Here is a 22347-nt window from a genome sequence, read left to right on the forward strand (position 1 = left end):
GGCATAGGCCTTATTGGAGTAGCGATCCTAGATCAGTATTTAATGGCAGTATTTTTTTTTTACTTTTTTAAATGAGACTTGATATTCAAGTAGTTTTTTTTTTTTTTCCCATAGATACTTCTTTACTTTATTTTTGATGTATTTCCCTTTTCTACAAAGCAACACTACATTTACTTGAGTACAGTTTTGGCTTTTCTACACACATCTGACTAAGTGAATTCTTGTATACCCTGTCAGTCATCAGTGCAGACAGTAAGTGGTATGATTTGGCCTGATAAATAATCATCATACAAAAAGAGGAAGAGGCCCCTTTCCAACCGTTGGTGGATTATTTTTGTCTTCACTGGTGGGAGAAAAAAGGTCAACACAACTGTGGTAGGACAGATGGCTTCATAGGCAAAACAATTGTGCAACATTAAGTATGGGTAGATGAAAAGATCAGTTCACATAAAAGAGTACGATTGTTTTATACAATTCTGAATGTATTCACAAATGAAAAAGTTTATTTTTTAATAATCATGTTGCGTGCAGAGAAAGCGGCAATCAACTATGACATTACCCATTGGTTTGTGAATTGCCGTTTTGAAGCCTCTTGTTTTCGGCCTTTTAGTCGTTGCCATCTTGGTTTTTTGGGAGCCAGAAGTGACCATATGACATATGGAAGAACTGGGGAGAAGCAAGAGGTGAATCTGACTCATTCTGATTTGGAACCTGAGGACACTAAACACTGGCTTTTGGGAGCCAACCCTTCGTGGCCCTCGGTGGTATTGCAGCTTACGGCACTTCCACATTGGCTTCAGTCTTCAGACCCACAAGCTATGGTTCACTTTTATATACAGTCCCAGGGGGTAGAGCAAAGCTTGCAAGCTCGTTAAGGGAACCCAATTTTATGTGGCAGCTACACTCGCATGAAGTAACATAATTCTCCTTTTTAATCTTGGACATATAGCCCGCCTTAATTTGTTTTGTATATATTTCGTCCAAAGAGGCTGTACTTAAGGCTGGTTCTTATCGTACTGCAATCAGGCCAGAGGTCATGACAGTGGAGCCCTCTTTCTCCAGTTCTTTTTGCTTTGAAATTGGAACCTTTTCTGATATTTGTCCGAACTCAGATATATCAGAAATTACAATTGTCTTAACTACTTATAAATCAATTATACTTCATGAAATGCTTCCTTAAATGCACTCTAACACTTCATTAGAGATAATATGTTAATTTGCATACATTAATGTTTTATATTGATGACCTATTCTTTCTATCTTCATATAAGACCCTTAATTGTCAATAGAATCTCTTTGCATCTATCCTTTCCCTCTATAAGTGAGTAACGTACAGAGAGGCCCCAACCTTTGACATTAAAACTCTCAAAAAACACTCCTGTCCTTCAATAGGCTTTCAATGCGATGTGAATCTATGGAAATTATAATTTGTTGTTTCTGCTAGACTACAAATTGTGCTTGAAAGAAACTAGCATTATGTAATTATGTAATTACAACATACACAATAGCACTAAGAAGTCTTTTATTCTTTCAACTACTAAAAAGAGAGGATGATGAGAAATATATGTTTTATATATGAAACTTACTAAATGAAAACAAACCACTTCGTGCCAAGTTTAATGTTTATTCAAAAGTGACAGGCAGAGAGATTTTTACACATTCCAAGAGTACAAGCAATGAACAGCATCTAGTGGGTATAAGCACCACATGCAACAATTATATACATTCAAGCATAGTTAAAAAGAAAAAAATCATATACGAATCATTCCATTGAGACATCCTAGAGCCTAGATTGTTCTGTTCCATAAGGTTAGACATTGCCAACTCCACTGAAACTCACATTTAGTGACAAACTGTTAAATAAGTGAATATATACTGTATACAGTAAATAATGAAGCATAAAAATGTAATACATCAATCTGGGATACAGTGAAGTTTATTTCCCACTAGATTCTGCTGTTTCATGGATCACAGAGTTAATATAGGCTCAGGATTTTCAGCATTCTCTATCAGTTTATTGGTATCAACCACGTCAGGCTTAGTGTGTTCCCTGTTGAAGTAGAGTGGATTTTCAAAGGTGGGTAAGGGACGAGGAGACTTCTTGTAGAGGAATACCGCAACGGCTATCAGTGTGGACGTAATAGTAATGACCAGCACCACTACCAAACTTGTGTGGATGCGACTGCGAGTATCATGTTTGTCATTAGGCTCTGCAGGTTCAACAAGAAGACGATGATCAGTTTAAACAATTGAGCTTTATATATAAAGGACTTGACAGTAAATGTTGCATTATATAAAACATTATTATTAGATCATTTAAAACTTACCAGGTTTTGAGTCTGGATCCTTGGACAACACTGTGGGAGAGAATGGAAAAATAATCAGATGATTCATCTCTTTTAAGAAATATAACTGTCATTTTAGAACCCTCACTTCTACTACTTTATCCAGGTCTAACATGTAACCTATTAGACTCTGGTAATGACTTTTCAGTAGTACACACATAAAATAAATTGTAAAAAAAGAGATACAGCAGATGATAACCTTAACCTTAAAAGTGTCCCCGTGTAGAGGAGCCACATATGTGAAATATGCTCATGAAAAGATTGCATTTAAATGACGTGGGTAGAATGATGTTACCTTTAGGTGTTTTACAGATGTATGGTCTGTCGTGCCATCTGTGACCTGAGCTCCAACCCCCATCTGAGGATCTGATCGCTCCATAGTCCGAATCAGGCTCATCTGGAGCCCAGTTAGCATAGTCCATGACTGTTTTGTCCAACCACATCCATGTCCCTAGGGCCAGACACAAACTCAGTGTATTACTGCATTCACTTTGATAGCAGTGGTTAACAAGGGAACAAAAAATGAAAAGAGAAACCTGTCGTGAACAACATTTTAAAATGGTAAACTTTTGGTTTGGTTTGGGTTGGTTTTATGAGCAGGAAATTTGATTTAAAGATGTGTTTCAATGACTTCTTTAAATTGTTTTGATTTAATGGTTTCTCTTTAAAGTTCAAAGATTGCGACACAGTTTGTGCTCATACCTTTATAGGTTTTATATGTGCCGATCCAGAAAGAGGTGTGGCTGTCTTCAAATATTTCCACGTTGCTTTTGATGAATTGTTGCTCAGAAGGATCTTGTATGCTGGCCAGGATTCCACCTTCACAACGAAAAACACTCTGTAACAATTACTAAACAAGGGGCTGTTTAACTGACCTAAATTGTACCACATGCACTCAAATCTAACAGAGTCTAGTTTCCAAAGGGCCTCTTACCGTGCCTTGCACAGCTGCTAGCTGCATCTGCCCATTCAATTTCATCTGTGATAAACATATAACAGTGACCCTTAAATGGCAGCCAGGTGTAACTTTGGTGGTAATCTACATTTGTATCGTCAGGGCAGTGTCCGGGGAATATGGTGGACTCTGTCGGTGCCAGATCTGTGGAAGACAGAGACAGTGATGAGCAGTCACATTTTTGGACTCTAATCATTGTGATCCTCTAATTAAAATCCTAAATGAGGTTACATTGACAAATTCAGTGCTGATTAATATCTGTTATAAAAAAACAAATTAAATTTTACTTGAACATGGTTATAAGGTCAGAAAAACAAATCTTGCACAAAAAGAGTGCAGGCAGGACAGTAAAACAACACTGATGTACCAGCATACTGTAGTTTTCTCTCCACTGAAAACCCTGTACGTCTAATACAGCTCGACAAATATTGTTTCTTTACGTTGATACTAATATCAATGTTTAGGTATTACAAATACATATACTAAATAATAATAACTTTTTTTTTAAGTTATGAAAAGTTTTGGAAAACAACTTTTCTACTGTAGACTCCGCTAGAGTACCTTTCCATGATTAACAGTACAAAAACATATTTTGTAACTTGTACTGGCTTTTTATGCTGCCCCTAAATTCATCCTGCCTGAAACAAGCCATTTTGTGTCTTTAAGGCCCTCCTTCCTAAAAGCCCAATATCTTCTCATTGACCAACTTCCAGGAACCCTTAAACTCAACAGGCTTGTTGCTTGTTAACACTGTACCTGTCGACTGCATGCAAACACTGTTCATTGTCTGGTTGCAGAAAGTAGTCCTCCATTTTCCATTCACATCCGTGTACACGCAGGGTCTGTTGCTGCTTGGTTCAGATTCAGCCCAGCTGGCGAAGTTCAGGTGCCAGCCATCGATGTACCTGAAATAACCTCCGGTCTGAAAGCGAGATGGGATATACATGCTGTCATGTGGAAACAGTTATTTTGGCCGTTGGATACGCCTTTTTTTTTAAACTGTATACTTCAATATAAAAAAAAAACTATTGTAAACATTTATGTTATAGAAAGTATTAATTCAACAACTTCAGAATATCCTGTTTAACATATTGCTAAATGATTCTTTTAAGATACAATCTTTCCTCAAAGTAGGCCTTAGGAAGTTATAGATTTTTGTGAGACATTATATTAATTTTGTATGTTTCAGCCTCGTACCTGGTCTTTGTTAAGTCCAATCCAAAGAGGAGTGTTGAGAGTCAAAGCAAGCAGCTCTATATAGGCCCGTGTCCACTCATTTCGTACGCTAGCCAGCGTGGCCTTATCACCTTCACAACGTTTCTTGCCATCATCCCATGTCAGATTTTGAGTCACAACCTTAATGCTGTCATTTCCCAGACGTACATAGATTTTAGGATCTAATGTTTCAGGTTTAGCTGGGCTGTTTGGGTCTGTTGAGAGCAAGACGAATGTCAAAAAAGAATAATGAATAATTACAGACATCATTATTATCACAGGGATTTTACGTTGATTTTATAGCCCAATAAATATTAATTATTTCTTTATATTACTGCTGTAAACCAAGAACACCCTTTTACATGGGCTGCAACTGGAATTCTCACTAATGTCTGGGCACAGTGGTGCTGTAAACTAATGTAATATATAGATTACTGTACCTAAATAAAATATGTTAGGATTCCCATTTAAGATTTAAACAATTTCTAATAAATAAAATGGATGAACTCACCAAGATTTTTATGACAGATAAATCCATTGGTGTCATTGCAAGACTTAATCAGCCATTTACCGATCCCAGAAGCAGAACTGCTGCTTATCAGAACACAGTCTTCCTGGTTACGAATGGTAACAGGGATTAGGAATTAAAAACCTTGATAGCTTGACATTAAAATTTAAAATGAACAAAATAACTTTTGCCTGCTCTAAACTATGACCAAGATTCAGATTTCACTTTAAATACAATCTTGAAAAACTTTACCTCATTCCATCTTTGATAAAAGCCCCCGGGACGGTGTTTGTGCCTCTAAAGAGTATTTGAAAACAAAATATTAGCAAAAATAAAACGTGTGCATCACTGCAAGGTGAGACATTACATCACTATAGGTCAGCAAAAACAGGATTTATAATTGGTGACAGCTTTGCAATGAATTGGCTTCTCATTACAGCTGCACATGAGATGTACTTACAGAATAACCCCAGTTTGTGTACTGCCGTGCTTTTCCATCAGTCCAGTAAAATCCATCTTTACTAAGACTACTCAAACCTATCCACAGGTCTATAGTTGGCATATCAGCCATTTTGGTGACCAAAAATGCTGAAAAATTCAAAGATAGAAATCAATTAGTAGATTTCAATTTTCCATTTTTTTCCCCCTAATTTTGGCATATCCTCCAATATAGAAAAAAATTCCAGGGATAACACATTTAAACAACTAAATACAACAAGGACAATTTGGTGGCTGAAGTAAAAAATTTAACGGAAAGCATAATATTTATAATGATAAATCAATCAGTTTTACAGGATGATTGAAGGTTAAAAACTTTCACACTCTTTACACTGTATACACAAGTGTGCATAATTATGACCTCCATAAAAAAACAAAGGAAAAAAATAACAAACCTTGCACACTTCTCGAAGGAATAGAGACTAAATTGCCTCGCATCATAATGCATTGTTTCCTTGCCTCTTCCCAGGTGGCCTTCCGGTCACTGATGATATTATAGCACTACGGATAAGAAATTAAATTATAGAATAAGTCAACATAAAATAAAGTGAGACAGAGCAAGCCTAATAATGTCACTAAACCTGGTCCTGAGGTTTGATTTTTGCCCCCTTCTCTTTGCACTTTGTTGAGCTGCTAACACAGACACCACTCCACAACATGACAAAACCAGTACACATACACCAGCAGCAGAGAAGAGAGGCTGTATTTTGCTTTAGTCAGGGGTGACAATGCTCATTAACCATACATGCAACAAAATCCACCTGTAGTAGAGACATAAAAATTTATTTTAATTTAACACTTGCTGAAAAAGCAGAACACACAATGAATTATCTATCTATTATCTATCATCAGACAATCACGTGGCAGCAGTCCATTGCAGTGAATACTTGATTTTGAGAGACCGAGCTACCACTGGTCACAACCAGCTGCTAGATTCTAGTATTCCATTTGTTAACTGTGAAATCAGTGTTTTCGTATCTCATGTCAAATATTTTACCTCCTAAACATCTTAAAATAACAAGTCCATCTGTATGGATTTATATCATTTGAAATGATGGTCCACATTTTTGTGTTTACATTTTACATTTACTCTATATATGACATTTTATTAAAGTACTTTTATGATCAATTATATTTTTAAAGATGTATCAACTTCATATTTGAAGCAAAAGTCTAAAATATAATTAGAAAGTACAAAGTATTATTCAATGATGAGATTGCAGTAATTTCAAATGCTGATATAAACTGAAGGTCTTTTAGGTTCAAAACTTGACTATGATTTCTGACCTTGGTGTCAAATTTAGTCCATGTAAGTCCACAGTCACCTCTAGGAGGAACTGTTGGGGCTGCAGTGGTGTTGACAGGTGATGAACCCCTTCGTTTACAAATGGACGGAAGCTCTTTTCCACAATTACAAGTACGCCAGAAGCCTGTGAGAGCAGCAAAGGTTCAATGAGCAACATTTTCATTTTAGAACAGCGTTAATTTCTTTAATGCGTATCGTTCCTCCTCACCCATGTGAGAAGCCAGTGAAGCACAGTTCTCATCAAAGGCATTAGAATTAGGTTGATTTTCATCCCATCTTTCAAATGACATTGGAGTCCCATCCATCCACCTTGAAGCACACACAGTTAATTTGAAATTCCGTGTCTAATTCTGTAAAATATTATCACTTGACTTTTTATTATATTGATTCTTTTGGGGGAATTTTAAATGAACAGAAGACCTATATATAGGGGTGACAGTATCTGAAGCATAAAAGGGGTTTGCATATGTTCATGAGCAGAGTGAGTTGGGTTAACACTTGTGAGCCAGACTACAGAAAAATCACAGTTAAGTTTCATGTTTAAATAAAAATGTTTATCTGGAAAAAAAAATAAAACGCATTGCACTACAGAATCACCAGTACACATAATGTTTAAAAAAATATATCCAGTTGGCCAAATATCTCCGACTTCCCTCCTTAAAATCAACAGCACACTGTGTGTTATATTTATGGTATCCATTGGTACTCACCGATATGAGCCATCAAGATCCACGGACATAGCAATATAAAACATCCCATAGTTTCTGGATACCTGTAAACACACAGAAAAACACACAAGCTTTAAGACGTGCTGTAATAGTTAGTAAACTATCTTTCTTGATGTTCCAAATTTGAATTTGAACCAAAAAAACTACCTGTTTCCATATGAAGGAGTTTTCATCTTTGCTCTTGATAGATACCAAGTCACCATGCCTCTGCTGACAGTAGTGACGAGCTTCTTCCATTGGCTTTGACCTTCTGTTAATGTAATACTGATTCCCTCTCCAAACCAGCCAACCATCTGAAGTGGTATTATAATCTAAAAGGTTAAGAAATATACTGCATTAATATTTGTTTAAGAAACTAACCCATTGCACACTTTGTTCAGATTAATTCTCATATAATCTTTTTAGTTTTTCATTCCAGCTTCTTAGATGTGGGATTTTTAAACTTTTCTTGGTCCTACGCGCTGAATGTATTTTTTGGACTGTAAATTGAACACAACATTTGAACATGTCACCATGGGAAATTAAAAAAGGCATTTTTCAGTATTGTATGATAATATAGACAAAATTATTTATTGGTTAATGTAAGAGATAATCAACAGAAGAACCTATCAAAAATAACTGTTGGCTGCACCCCTAAACAGCCAATTGTAAGATCTCAGTAACAATTTTGATATGGATTCATCAATGCAGGGATTTTAGCTTTGGGAAATTTGGAGCTATAAACAAGAGCTATTAAAAAAGGATTAAATGTAAATGAAGTTATACTTTTGGTTGTCAACTTACCAACTACAGTATTATTCGGTGGTGGATTTGGAGTCACTCCTGAAAGACCACAAACCAAAAGTGTAATTTTCATTCAAAGGAAAGAAAGGCTATAACATCAAACAATTTGCCAATGTTCTCACTCTGTACTCTGCTGTGAGTCTGGTCTCGGACTGTGGCGTTATATAGTTCAAGTGGCGTCTTTTTAGTCCAAAATTCCCTTTTTGTGTTATCCATGAAAGTTATCCTTTAAAGGTTTGACCTGGTTATTGGCCAAATGCAAAATATATATTTTTGTAATTATTAAAGTTGCATCAAATCTTAACCCATCGTCCGGAACTTTTTGTCAGAGATGTGTTTTTGATAAAGACATGTCTTGTGGGAAGTTTTGCAGCATGAGAGAGGCCACTTGAAACACTAAAGTATGGAAGGTGTAAAGTCAGTCTAAAAATAATGTATCTTACAAAGCAACCAAAAGTCAGCATGCAGCACATATTTTCTCAACTGTACCTGCACGGATCTGACACAGCCAGTCATTATAACTCTCACAGTTCACATCCTTCCAAGACCCGCTCTCATCCCAGTTATGTATCGCAAATTCAGCACATGATTCTGCATTGTTGTAATTGTTTGGTTCTCCTTCCTCCCAGTGTTGAAAGTTAAGCTGTGAACAAAAACAAACAACATCATAAATCATATTGTGATTTTGTAAATATATCAACAAGATTGAATGATCAATTTGTTATTAAATTAGCTTCAATAAGTAGAGTGCAATTAACTAACCGGGGATCCGTCACTCCATACATAACCAATGTTTGGATCAGCAACATGAAGTCCAATCCAGGCTCTTCCCCCTCTAGTGTGGCAAAAAATAGTATCGTCACACAAAATATTATTTTTGGTGCCGTTCAATCCGTCATGGAAAAGAAGAGGTCCCATTTAAGCAAATGTGACATTCCTTGCTGGATTAATGTTCAATATTTCAGTGTGTTAAAATACAAACATGGTGTGAAACATGTCTGCTAGCATGTTGGATCCATTTTGAACAGAACTGATTGTTACTGACCATAACGACAGTACTTGATATACAAATATACTTAAATCATTGTCTTAAATCTATTATGAATGCCTGTCTGTAACAGTTTTTGTGGTATGTCTTACCTACAGCTGGATCTTATTACAGGATATATTGATGGGTACTGTCATGCTTCAAAAAGTATGAATGTTTTTTACAGATGTCTAGTGCTTCAGCTTTAGGTTAAAATCATATTTAACCAGCTCATACCGTCCCATAAGCAGCTCAGCAGCACTGTGGATGCTTAGCAGATCTCCTCCAATGGCCTTGCAGTAATCCCTGGCCTCAAACCAGGTCTTCTCATTTGAACGAGGCCCTGTAAAAAACTTAACAAAGACAGGACGTCTAGACTGAATTAAAGTGCAGATATGTAAAGCAGAAGAAGAGGTGATTTTAATAGATTTTGATTTGTTTCCTTAAAGGACAGCTACCTCAGAGCCATTTTTAAAACTGCAACAATTCTGATTTGAAACCTAGGACACACAGGAACAGCAACGGTGGACCAGCTAACTTCTGTGTTGTGCGATGTAAGATTACTGTTTTTGTCAAAGGAGTTGGTGGCTTTGAAGAGAGCACATGTGTTTGCAATGACTTCAGTTCCCTGTCAGACAGCAACGTAAAGCGGTGCAAATATTCTAAATATAGCTTCCACTAAAACTGATGTCAGTTTGTTTGTGCTGGTTTTCTTTTCGGTGGCTAAAATATATTTTGTCACTGACCACAGCACATCAGCTTTCCACCTTGTTTTGTTGGCATTAGCAGGTAGCATGTTTGAATTATGTTTAGCTAAGGTGGACTTCTGGTTGTACCTTCGAGCAGATGTTTCTCGTTGCCACTTTCATCCAACCATCCGCACACTTAGGAGGAGTTTGAGTCGGTGGTGGAACAGTTACAACTGCCCCCTCTGCCAGGTGCTTGCAGATGTATTTCTCCTTATTAGTGCAGGGCAGCAGATCCCAGAGTCCAGCCAAAATCCCGCTTGTCATGGCAACACAGCCTTGTTGGTAACCTTGAGTCATTTAAATACACAAGAGTGGAATGTAAATTGAGGTTGCCGTTTATCCCTAATGTCTGCGGATTGAATTTCATATATTTCCATACCTGGCATTTCAGCGTTCCAGTGAGTGAATCTCACCAAGTCGGTGTTAGTCCAGACAAAAAGGTCAATATTATTATGATTTGAAAGCCCGAGCCAGAAGTGTTTCTCTGGTCTCAACCCCACCAAGCTGACAAGGAAGGAATTATCCACCCTGGAAATGTTACACAAATTTATAGATTTCTTGTCTTGTTGAACGACATGCAAGTGTGAGGATTTTATACCCGAAGTGTCCTAAAGAAATGTTTATGCGACTTATAAAAACAAAATGTTCTTACCCATTTGAAACATCAGCTAAGTACGAGCCTGAGCTCTTGCAGTCTTCTTTAGCCTCATCAAAAGTCTTTGTTTCAGTTCCAACAAAGTAGCAATAGGAGCCATGTCTTTTCCAACCCTGTAGGAAATTGAGCACTGATTAGAACAGAAGAGTTAGGCATACCCATTTTGCAAATTACAGTTATTCATCTGCAACAAGCATTTTGTTTCCTATTCATTTGCTGTTTTTCAGAAGAAAAAAAAAACATCGTTCTTTGACAATTTCACTCACAGCTTTGCAGCCAACATCCATATCTACTTCCTCTCCGGTGCTTTCAGTGGTACTTTGCTTCATGCAGATAAAGCCATGTTTGTCATCACACGAGCGATCTGCCCAGTTCCCAATCTGCAAGGAAAAAGCACCGGAAAACACGTGCATATTTTTGGATTGATGTACTGCAAATATTTACACTTCATTAATGTATTCAGTTTTTGAAACATTGTTCATGGTCCCCAGAGGACACAGGCAACTTTGATAATCCCCTGAATTTTCCTGTAGAGCTGTCAGTAGGTCAACATTTTTGCTCATTCAGTGAGATATAGGAACATCTGATTCATGGTTTGGCACAAGCTTTTGTTGAGGCATTCATGGTTCCCTGAAAATACAACATGTTGTAATGATGATCCCCTGTCTTTTCCTCTGGTGTTATCATGAGGTTGATATGTTTGCTTTTTACTAACAAGCTGACAGCTTTTAGATGGATTGCCATTAAATGAGGAACTAACATTCATGATCCCCAGAGGATAAATTGTTCTAACTTTGAACCCGTGACCTTTCATTGAGCGCCATGCTCAGGGCAAAATTTAATTTATCCCATATTTTGGATTGTGGCCAAACCCCAGGAAATAACCCCATTCCATTCCTTAGTCTTAGCCTTAGTTGTAGTTTATTGTGTGCATGTTAGCAATCAGCTTTTTGGGTTAGTAAAGCAGTTCAGGATTTGTTACTCAAGGCTTTTCTTGTGATTGGACACAATCAGGATGGTCGAGACTAGCCACTTCTCACATGTATATGTCCAGATACACATACATGTACTGTAATGAAGAAGCATAAATGTGCGCAGTCAAGCCCTAAGGAGGCTGCTTACCTCCCCCCTGATGAGAACACAGTCTTCACTGTCAGTGGAGACAGTTGGCATCCCAAATTCCCAGCTTGTGAAGCTAACAGTGGAGTGGTCGCTCCAGTCAAACAGTCCCTCCACCTGCCTGTCGTTCAGTCCAATCCAAAGCTCATCAGAGGAGGCTGCAGACGTGGAGAGTGAAAAATTTACCTCATATGAGTCAGTTTCATCGTTACATTGAAATTATTAGAGTTATTGGTGACATTTCTACATTGGTAAACATGGACAAAGGCACAGCTCATTAAAGCCATCAAAACAGACATGGACTATATGGAAAAACATTTTATGAATATAATGGAAAGGACATGTATCTGTTTACTGTTTTTATCATGTATTAACAATGTCTTTATAAAGACTCCTAAGCATGCTTTGAACATAATTACAGAATCTTATATGTGCAAATAAACATAAAGTGTCCAAAATTAGTGTGTGCTCGTTCTGGATTAAACAGAATCAAAACATTTCCCTAACCTCAACTATGTGCTGCCATATCAATGAAAGGTTTATTAAGGTTGTAGTCACCACGAGTGAATGCTGTGCTGGAAAACTGTAAAAATACATGCTCCTCAGTAACCCACATTACTTGAATTCTTTACAACTTGACAAATGTGTAAATTAATGTTTCCATATTACACTGATAGCAAATGTAATCTGGTTGCAATTACATTTCCTTCAACACATATTTGCTGTTGGAAATTTGTTGTGTACAAACATAATTTTCAAGGAGACATGGCTGTCACGTACCATATCCAAGTTGAGAGATGAGAAAGCTTTGATCCTCCACATTGCGGATGGTCACGAGGTCCCCTCCTTCCTTTCGACACCCTCTCTGAGCATCAGACCATGTTTGAAGAGTACGGTGGAGGTGGAAACAGTGGCTGTTGTAAGGAATCCATGGGCTTGAACAAAATCCTTGTTCAACTGATAATGAAAAGAACAAATATTAAGGGTCTGACTGATATGAGTGTGCAATCTGAAGAAACAAATGAGGTTAGACTAGAGCCTAGTGGAATATTTGTCTGTACTTTGTGGAGGAATGGGCGGGGCCCCGTCTTTGTAGCAGATGTAAGCCAGTTTCTTGGCGCAGGATGAACTTTGCCAAGAGAACTGCCCAGGAGAGTCAAGAAGTGCACAGTTGTGTCCCGGATTAGGAAGTGGATTTCCTAAAAGAATACAATGACATAATTAGAAAATTGCTTTACTAGATGTCCCTGTAAATAATTTTCCATATGCAGAAAGACCACCGCTGAATCCAGCTCTGAGGTGCTGGTTTGTTAGTTTTAAGCGAATGTCTGTAGGGCTCAGATGTTAAAGGATTATTGCTCAGGTTTGTTTTTTTTCTTACCAGTATCCCATCTCAGATAACGGTAAGGCTTCCCATTGGACCACTGCCAGCCATGATCTGGGTCCAAAACTAACCCAATCCAAAGTCTATTCCTCCCTCCTCCCAGAAGTGCTGCGTGTTTGTATGACAGAAAAGCAAAAGCAGAGATTGAAGACTTTGTTCCTCTTTTTGATTGCTTAGTAACAAGTCTGCAAAAAAACAAATCAAAGTCAGACAAGCACAAAGAAGCAAATCTGAAAGGTAACTAGTAACTAAAGCTGGCACACAAATGTAGTTGAGTAAAAACTATCACACTTGCTTCCCAATATTTGTGGGGTAAAAGCATAAAGTAACATCAAATGGAAATATTCAAGTGAAGTTCCTAGAATTTGTACTGAAGTACAGTGTTTCAAATTCAAGTAAACTAAGCTCAATTTTATTTAAAAAAAAAATTAAAAGAATATTTTTATAATTTTCAATACATATATTATAAATTCTTTAACATGTATAACGGTACTGTGAACTTTCCAAACAATTTAAAAGAATTTTGCCACTGTTAAAATTTTGTAATGGAAAATTCTGTCCTTTAACAGAATAATTTCACTTCTTTATGGGTAAATTAAAAGAGCAATTAATCAAAAAACACAGTATTACTGAGTGTAATGGAAATGTAATGAAAATATAATAAAAAGTAATGAAAGGAATATTTGTACCATAATGTGATGATACATGAAGGAGCCTTTAAATTATGAAGACATTTAAGTTTACAGCAGCAAAAATTGTCTCAACTTTTTTTTAATGTAATCCACATGATGTAAGTGATTCTGATTGATTTCTGTAGAAACAAACTACTCTATTGGTCATTATCCATCTGTTTCATTAGCAGCAAACTTCCAATAGGTGGCACCTTACCTGATATGAATGCCTGCTCGTTGGCATCGTAGATACTGAGCAGGGAGGAAGTCTGCTGTTTGCAGCTGGCGTCCGCCTCCGGCCAAGTCAGAGCTGACTGTTTGTTAACCTGGTAATACGCTCCTGTTATGAGGTTCTTGGCCCAGTTTTGTGGGGCTGTGCATAGATACAAAAATAGTAAAAACTTAAATCTAAACTAATGCAAGCATTTTTAATCTAGCACTGTAACCGAACAATGTGTTGTTATACTGTGTACATCAGTGATGTTGTGTAAACTTGTGTAAGGTCTGGTGTAGGACAACAACTTTAGATCTAGTCTAACATGTGCTCAGAAATCTGCTGTATCTACAAGATTTAGTTTTTAATCAAATTTAATCGAAACATGCTTCCTACTCACTGCTGTGAGATATTAAATTTGACAAACTCACAAGACGTCGGGCAGTATCCCCACTGTTCATGTTCATATTTTGTTTCAACTGCACACCAAAGACGCTTCGTTGAGGAGTCGAATATAGTGCAGTCTCCATACCATCGGTCCTTGTACATGAAGGGAAACATGCAGACCTTTCCAAATGCATTTCCCTCAATGGTATAAAGCTCTAGAGGAGAAAAAAAGATTGATCAAGTTAATCTAAAACTGAAATTTAAGTTAATACTTGACCTGATGTTTGGAATAAATAAGTTCCGTGATTAGTAAAAATCAAGAGAAGCTTGATGACAACCTGCCCACGTGCAGTAGCCAAACAGTATTTGTTGTGAACCAATTTAATGAAAAAGAGCTCTTAGGACAGTGAAACTAACTTTCAAAGCAGATGTTTATACTTTACCTCTATATGTTCGTGTACACGCACCACTCGATGTCCCAGTGATTGTCAGGTGGTTATTTGGCCCGACAGTTCTGGAGAGAGCAATCGATTCATCAGCTTTGACTTCAATGTAGAACTGTTGGTCCTTGAGGGCAAGAAGTGTTTCATTTCTGCATTCCCACTTTTGGAGGACGCTCTTGTTGTCACAATCATAGAGGTTCACTTCACTCCCCACACTTTTGCCCTGTGCTCCCAGGCACTTTTTGGTGGAGGTAACAAAAAGCCGGTTACCGGTCGTCCAGCGTACGTCAAGGCAGCGGTTAAGTTTTTTCAGCAAACAAAAACCAGTGGCCTTGTTAGTGAGTGTGAATGGGGAATCTGCAGAGAGAAATGTCAAAAGAAAAGTTAAAATATGCTAGTATAAAGTACGTTTTGTTTTGCTTTGCAGGTTTATTTACAATATGTGTTACCACAAGACCATGAAAGGCACTATTAAGTCTGATGTCTCAGGGGTGCAATAACTTTGTTTTCAATAGTTTTCCCAAATGCAAATTATTGACAGCATTAACAGCTCGAAATGTTTTTTTATAATAATTATTTCAGGCATCTATTTTTTGAGGTTACATTTTTCTGCTAATCTTTATAGTTTCAATTGAAGCTCCTGTCCCTTCAAACCAAGACAGACCACAGGTGTACTCAAAACATCCTTGAAACTGCCATTAATACAATCTGTTAGTTCATTGTTTACACTTTTTGAAAATATTCTTAAGGCCTGTAGGGTCAAGATTAAAATCAGTTTATCATGGGTTTATAATTTATAATTAGCATTTTTTTTTTCCATAATACAATTTGCATCCATGGAAGAAGTAGTTTTTAATACCTTCAGTCAAATAAATGGGAGAATTTGAATTTTCTTCATGCCAGTTCAGAAAATGTGCAGTAAAACTAATAAGGATTGTTGGCACCAATCAGTATTAAGATATATTGGCAGACGAGAAACTTTTTGAAGGCAGACCTACAAATTACAATGAAAAAAAAAAAGAAAAATTACACAGAATATGTTAAACAAAAACTTGAGTTTATACTGTACCATTTGCTGTTGAACATTGAGATGCTGGGATGAAGAGCACAAAGGCCGCCACAGTTATCCTTGAGGCCAGCATTCTTCTGATAAGTGTCAGAGCAGCAGACATTGTCCATGCATTGCAAGCAGAGGACTTATGAGCATGAACATGAAAAGGAGGTAATCTTAAATGCACTGACATAGTCATTTTTTTTTTCTCCTATTCATTGAGAAAGTGTCATGTTTCAGATTGGCACATTTCAACATTTTGCTACTGGGAAAAAGGGCGGGGGTTGGAAGGAAGTAGCAGCAACATACACACAAACACATGCTTTCTTGCTCGCACGGATGTCACACTCCAGAAATGGCAAAGAGTGTCTTCATTCACTTCTTGTCCATTGAAAAAAATAATGTGTAAGAGATTTTTGCTAAACCTGATTCATGAATCAGCATCAGTAATCCAGTCTAGCATTTACCATCACAGGCTTTGATGCACCATGAACATAGATTTACATATACTGATATTATCAGTACACCCAGTAAATGAACAAGAACAGTTAAAGAGATGGATGGATGGATGGATGGATGGATGGATGGATGGATGGATGGATGGATGGATGGATGGATGGATGGATGGATGGATGGATGGATGGATGGATGGATGGATGGATGGATGGATGAATGGATATGTGTGAAACTCATTAAATGCTCAACTCTGTGCAAATGTTGTCTGACCTGGCAACTTCTTTATGATGCAACTATGCCTATATGTCAATGAGGCATTAGAAAGAATCCTCAAACCCACTACCTTTTTGTAACCAACATCTTCATTTGCCCGAACAGCCCCTGAACCACCCAGTAAACCCCAAACTACCACTGAATTCTACTTTGCAACACCCTACCAACCTTTCAGAAGTCCAAACACAAGCTAAAAACCTGGCAAGTTAGCAATTAGCAAGTGGGTTTTACTTTGTCAGCGAACCTATACAAATTTTACACTTTTTTTGTCTTTATATTTAATTTTCTTGATATGTTTTTTCCCTTTTATAAAAAAATAATCTGTCATTATCCTGCCTGAGTTTCTGTACAACACTAAAATACACATCCACATACATTAACAACGCTATTCTGTTATAAGACCTTTGTGAACAACCTACCATTTCAAAAAGGGGTTAACAGTCACACAGTCACTGTCACTATACACTAGAGATACCATGATTGATGCAAGGAGGGACAAAATATTTTGTGAGGATATCAGAAAGAAGTGAAATTGCAATGTTACTGATGAAAAGAGCAATATGTGCATCCTGAATGTAGCAACACAATATCCTGTTTTGTGGCAGAGGTATTCAGATGTTGAGGTTTGTTCTCCAACTCTTCCTTAACATCTATCATAGCATTTTGTATTTTCACTTCCCCTTTGTTTATTCTCCTTTTTTGGCTGAGGCACTGTGCTGAAATATAAACCATTGTGACTGTAGTGATTGTTTTTATAAGGCTAATACACTAATAAATCTCAACGTTGCATAAAATAAAGAAAGACTCTACTTATTTCAAATAACTACAAGCTAAATTACACCATTAACTATCCAAATGCTACCAAACTAACCAAAACTGGGAAAACCTGGGAGGGAGTCCAGACTTCTGCTCAGAAAGGTCACCACCAAGAGTCCCAAAAGAGAGGTTTGGTTGAGAAAAAAAAAAGACCATAATGTTCAGAAAATCCATTGTGGGGTCAAGGCCGAACTGTACCGATTTGTACCTGCTGGGGATGGTATCCAATCTATTTCAATCAGACATCCACCTCATGCTGACTTGAATTGATGACTGTTTATGGCAGGTGAGCAAAATACGAAGTGTACTAGATCGAAATGTCTCTTTCAACTCTTGAAAGCTGTGAAAAATTATAATTAAAGTGGTTTATGGCAATAGAAGAACCTGTTACTGTTGGATTAGCAGCTGACAGAGAGTCAGTACCTGCTACCCCCTCATGCATTTACTCTATAGCCACTGCCTTTCTGTCAGGGAACTTATAATTGATTTAGATTTAATGGTTCCTGAAATCATATAAACCTTTGCCCTGGCATTTTGATAACATGCTGCTGTTCTCAGGAGGATGTCACTGTCAGTTTTATTACCCAGGCACCTGCATATATACCAGATGTAATCTGATACCCTTTGAGAGAGGTCAGTTTATACCCCATCCAGGCAAAAGTGGTTCAGGAAAGAAATGGTTATTGGATGGAGAAGAGAATAGAAGCCATTGCCATATGTTTGAGTAGCTTGGTAAACTCATTGTACCAACTTTATGGTATAGTAAAATTGTTAACCCAAACAGTTACAACACTTTCATGTTGGCTTGTATTGTTTTGGGATTTAGGGTATTGTATGAGGAGGGTTAGACCCAATTACAAGTCCTTATTGTAGTATTTCTGTACTTGCTAACAAAATTAAAATGAAAGACTTTTTATTTTTCTGTTTTGCAAAATACTTGTTGACCTCACACACTGAAACTAGAACATGGCGTATCTAAATATCTAATTTTCTAGGTATTTTTATCTCCTTGTCAGAAAGTCAGATAAGATTGAGTAACACTTGGTCGTAACAACAGACGCTTCACAGAAAGAGCTGACCTTGATTTTACTACAACAAGAGAGAGGGTTTCCACTCTTAAATGGTAAATATTTGTGGACAATTCATATGATATATTAGATTATGTAACACATGTCTGATTTGATGAAGAATTAAATCTAAATCAACAATTCATCATTAACCATATTCTCAATTCATCTTCATCATTTTCAGGCTGTCAAGATTGATCCACATTGCTTGCACTTACAACACGAGTACGTGAAATTCTGGACTGGTGCTATCTTAAGGATTTATAAGACATTTGATAGCTGTAATCTGGAGCTCTGCTTTGCTAAAATAAAAGGCACACACTGAGAGCCATAAAGACAACTGGTGGAAATGTAACAGTTCACAGAGTACGCTGGACTTTAAGCTGCTGTTTGCCAATAAGGACTCACAGCTGCAGCTGCTGTAGTAAAAGTTGCATTCCAATAATTCATTCACGAACTGTTAATCACAGTGTTAGCTTGTCATTTTGGTTTAAGGATTTCCTTTTGATTCCCTGCTTTGTGTCATGATTCTCCAGACATGAAGCATTTATTTGTTCTGCTGTCAGGTAAGAGTCTTTAACGCTAAATATCACACACAGTTCTGTGTCATTCTATTTACTGATCAAATTAGCGGAATAAAGATGACGGAGAAGTCTCTACAGTCATATATACAACAGGATGACAAGTTGTGCGATGTCTTTTTTTTAGTTGAAAAACAGATTTTGAAACGTTTTGTAGTTGTATCTAGTGTTGATCTTGAAACAATAAAGAAATAAAGATTGTTATATTTTGTATTTAAAAGCATGAGGAAATATCCTCCTAAGATTCTTTTATTGGTGTTTCTTTATAGTTTTACTGTCATTCCAGGTTTGGCTGTCATCGTGTCCTCCACTCCTGATGGGCAGTTCGACTGTACATCAGGAGAAAGTCTTCCCGCTGGACTCGTCTGTGACTTTAAGAAGGACTGTGAAGATGGCTCGGATGAGATGTTTTGTGGTACACTGACTCTTCTACAAAATTTCAAAAGCATGTTTTCTTTTCCCAACTTAGTCTCACCAGTTTTGCTTTAGCTACTTTGGTGTTCTGCCTGGTCAACTAAACACAAAAAGGAACACACAAAAAAAATGACACGTGTCTATAAAAATTTGTAAATCTTTAACATAAACTCTCAAAATATATGTATGGAACAGTTCTAGCTTGTAAGAAATATTGTTTCACTATTGATATACATATATACAGCACAAATATAGTGAATATGATTATAGTGCAGTCTTGATACATTTAAAGTGTTTTTTTAATTGAATGTATGTATAATAATGTATATCAGTGAAAATCACAGTTTAAAAAGTTCTTTGTGAGATGCTGTGTGAAGCACTTCTGACTAGCTCTCTTAGCTTGTCTCTTCACAATGTATGAATAAAGTTATATGTCATTGTTAAGGCTCATGCAGCTTTGAGGATCACTTGTGCGGTTGGAAAAACACCAGTGATACGTCCTTCTCCTGGAGAAGACAGATGGCCAACATCACCTCAGTACCTGGAATGGACCATTCAACAGCAACTCCTTGGGGTAATTATTAGTATTATTTTTGTCATCACTTTGTTGAAATGGATGCAGTCTCATTTCAAATCAATGCTTTTTTTTATTTCAAGATCTTTGATGATGATATTATTACTGCATATTTGCTTGCTGAACACAGGACATGTCCTGCATGTAAATGGTAAAGAAGGAGGTCTCTCAAAAAAGGCTAATGTGGAGTATTCTGTCGACCACCGGGGAGCTCTGGGATGCCGGATCAGGTACTAAAAGCAGGTATTTAAGGTATTTGTTTCACAACGTACTATGCTAGCAATCACCTTTTTTGGGATTTGTCTGTTCATATGTTTCAGCTTTTGGTACCATATTTATGATAATAATTCATTTCCATCATCACCGTCCCTTGAAGTAAAAATTGTCAGAGGCAACACTGTGGAGGGCTTGCTGCACATTAACAGGAATACAAACGATTGGGAGAATGCCACAGCTTTGATTGGTAATCAGGCAGGAGGATACAAGGTGGGTAAAACATCTTGTGTGCCTTTAACCTCTACACAGATCATAATAATCTGAAGTTCCTTTATTGAGAGGAAGAGATAAGGTCTGACTTTCTTAATATCTCTACTAGTGTATGTATTTTATGTCTTTATATAACCTTTATTTAATTTAGTTCCACAGTGTGTCCTCGAGGTTATTGATCTTTATCTGGTCATTATCTCGTTTCCTGTGCTTCAATAACACCTCATTTCCACCTGGTAGATTAATAAAACATCTTGGGTTTTATCATTTTAGTTCACATGTCAGTAACAACTCTTACTAGCATTTACTTATGTCCAAACATATAGCACTGAACATGCTTTTGGTTATTTATTTCAAATGGATACACAATTTTGGATGATAACATATAAATTGTTTTGAACAAAAGTGTCAGCCAGATGAATATAATGTAATTCTTATGTTGTATCATAATACTCAGGAGACTTGTGTTCCCACAAATTTACAGACACAGAAAACCTGGGCCACATGGCAACTTTTTGGAGAAATTGAATGCCATGGTTTATTTTGAATTCAAAGCAAAATGAAGCAGACATTTCTTTGTACTTTAACTGTACTGAAAGGCAGCAGTGTGGCTACACAGTACACAGAGAGGGGAAGGAACAGGGTGTTATAGGGATCATTTTTTATTCACTCCCAAACAGTTTGTTAATCTGACCTTGAATGTAAGTAAATTGTTTTCATTATTGTCATGCCTTTCAATAAAAAAATGAAAAATAAAGCACTTTCTCTTTGTACAGCTGCTGTTTTCGTACGATCCTCCATTTATGGACACCAAGGATGTTATGCTGGATGATATCATCTTTGAAAACTGTGGAGAGGAGGACATCCCAGCTGGATCAGATCGCCTCTCATGTGATTTTGAAAAGGATACCTGTTCATGGTACCATGACTACACAGCCAGTCTTTTGTGGAAACGTACTAATGGGATATTTCATGAACCAGTTGGGAATGGTGAGTATCCCAGTGACTGGAAACAAGATTTTAGGGGATAAAATATACCTTACAAATACAATTTAAACTGCAATAAGGTAGGTAGGTAGGTATATACTTTATTAATCCCCGAAGCCTTAAAACTCCAGTTTATTGTAGTGTCGCTCTATAAGACTCCAGATTATGTAATAATGCAGGTACTGCTTTAAGGCTTTATAATTTAAATTCATCATGTGCATTAGTTGTGAGTATAGTATTGAATTACCACAACCAAGGGGACGAGGGTACTTACCTCCTTTTCCCTTCAGATTGGTAATCCAGTCTTGGAAACATCTTGGCACTCACTGTAGCTCTTGTTACACACCTGTATGAGCATGTTCTGCTCAGATGGGTTTGTGTTTTTGGTTCCCCATTTGCTCCTGCAGTAGCATTGCTAATCTTCCTTTTCATACACACATTAAAGGATCAAGTTTAAAATATAATATTCATAAAATCATGAATACAAGCACAAAAATCAAATTAGCTACATTTACAAACAAAAGCATCCCAAAAATGTACAAAAACTTAGACAGCACCTGACAGAAAAAGTCATATAAGATAGAGTTTGTTTAGCATTTGTTTTAGAGTAGTGCAGTGATCTTCTTTAATATCTGCTCAAATATAAGCAGTATCA

At 37.0% G+C, this 22347-nt stretch overlaps 1 protein-coding gene across 1 annotated transcript; it reads right to left on the reverse strand.

The window, feature by feature from the left end:
• Nucleotides 1-1610: 1610 nt before the first annotated feature.
• On the reverse strand, nt 1611-16159 carry LOC138617382 (macrophage mannose receptor 1-like). The gene is made up of 31 exons (XM_069692356.1): nt 16057-16159; nt 14988-15344; nt 14589-14759; nt 14161-14316; nt 13270-13380; nt 12950-13087; nt 12669-12845; nt 11892-12046; nt 11036-11149; nt 10767-10882; nt 10494-10642; nt 10202-10401; nt 9603-9718; nt 9101-9173; nt 8828-8981; nt 8339-8377; nt 7703-7866; nt 7538-7599; nt 7036-7136; nt 6809-6951; nt 5917-6022; nt 5484-5611; nt 5276-5320; nt 5027-5129; nt 4498-4730; nt 4057-4222; nt 3280-3444; nt 3048-3164; nt 2641-2796; nt 2328-2357; nt 1611-2210 (listed from the first exon to the last, which is right to left on the reverse strand). The coding sequence occupies exons 1-31, from the start codon at nt 16157-16159 to the stop codon at nt 1969-1971; spliced, it is 4290 nt and encodes a 1429-aa protein (XP_069548457.1). The 3' UTR covers nt 1611-1968.
• Between the last annotated feature and the right edge of the window lie 6188 nt (nt 16160-22347).

This window comes from Brachyistius frenatus, unplaced genomic scaffold (assembly GCF_029030835.1).
Source record: "Brachyistius frenatus isolate BFR_SWC_R1_liver_20210118 unplaced genomic scaffold, ASM2903083v1 Contig_12, whole genome shotgun sequence".
In the NCBI taxonomy this organism is placed as follows: Eukaryota; Metazoa; Chordata; class Actinopteri; family Embiotocidae; genus Brachyistius; species Brachyistius frenatus.

Excerpts from the sequence above, each read along its gene's own strand:
- LOC138617382 (XM_069692356.1), bottom strand. The coding sequence starts at position 16,159 with ATGTCTGCTGCTCTGACACTTATCAGAAGAATGCTGGCCTCAAGGATA. Across the intron at positions 12,047-12,668 it reads CATCTCTCAACTTGGATATG|CCTCCTCTGATGAGCTTTGG; the intron begins GTACGTGACAGC and ends CCACGTCTGCAG. Across the intron at positions 5,321-5,483 it reads ACACAAACTGGGGTTATTCT|AGGCACAAACACCGTCCCGG; the intron begins GTAAGTACATCT and ends AATACTCTTTAG.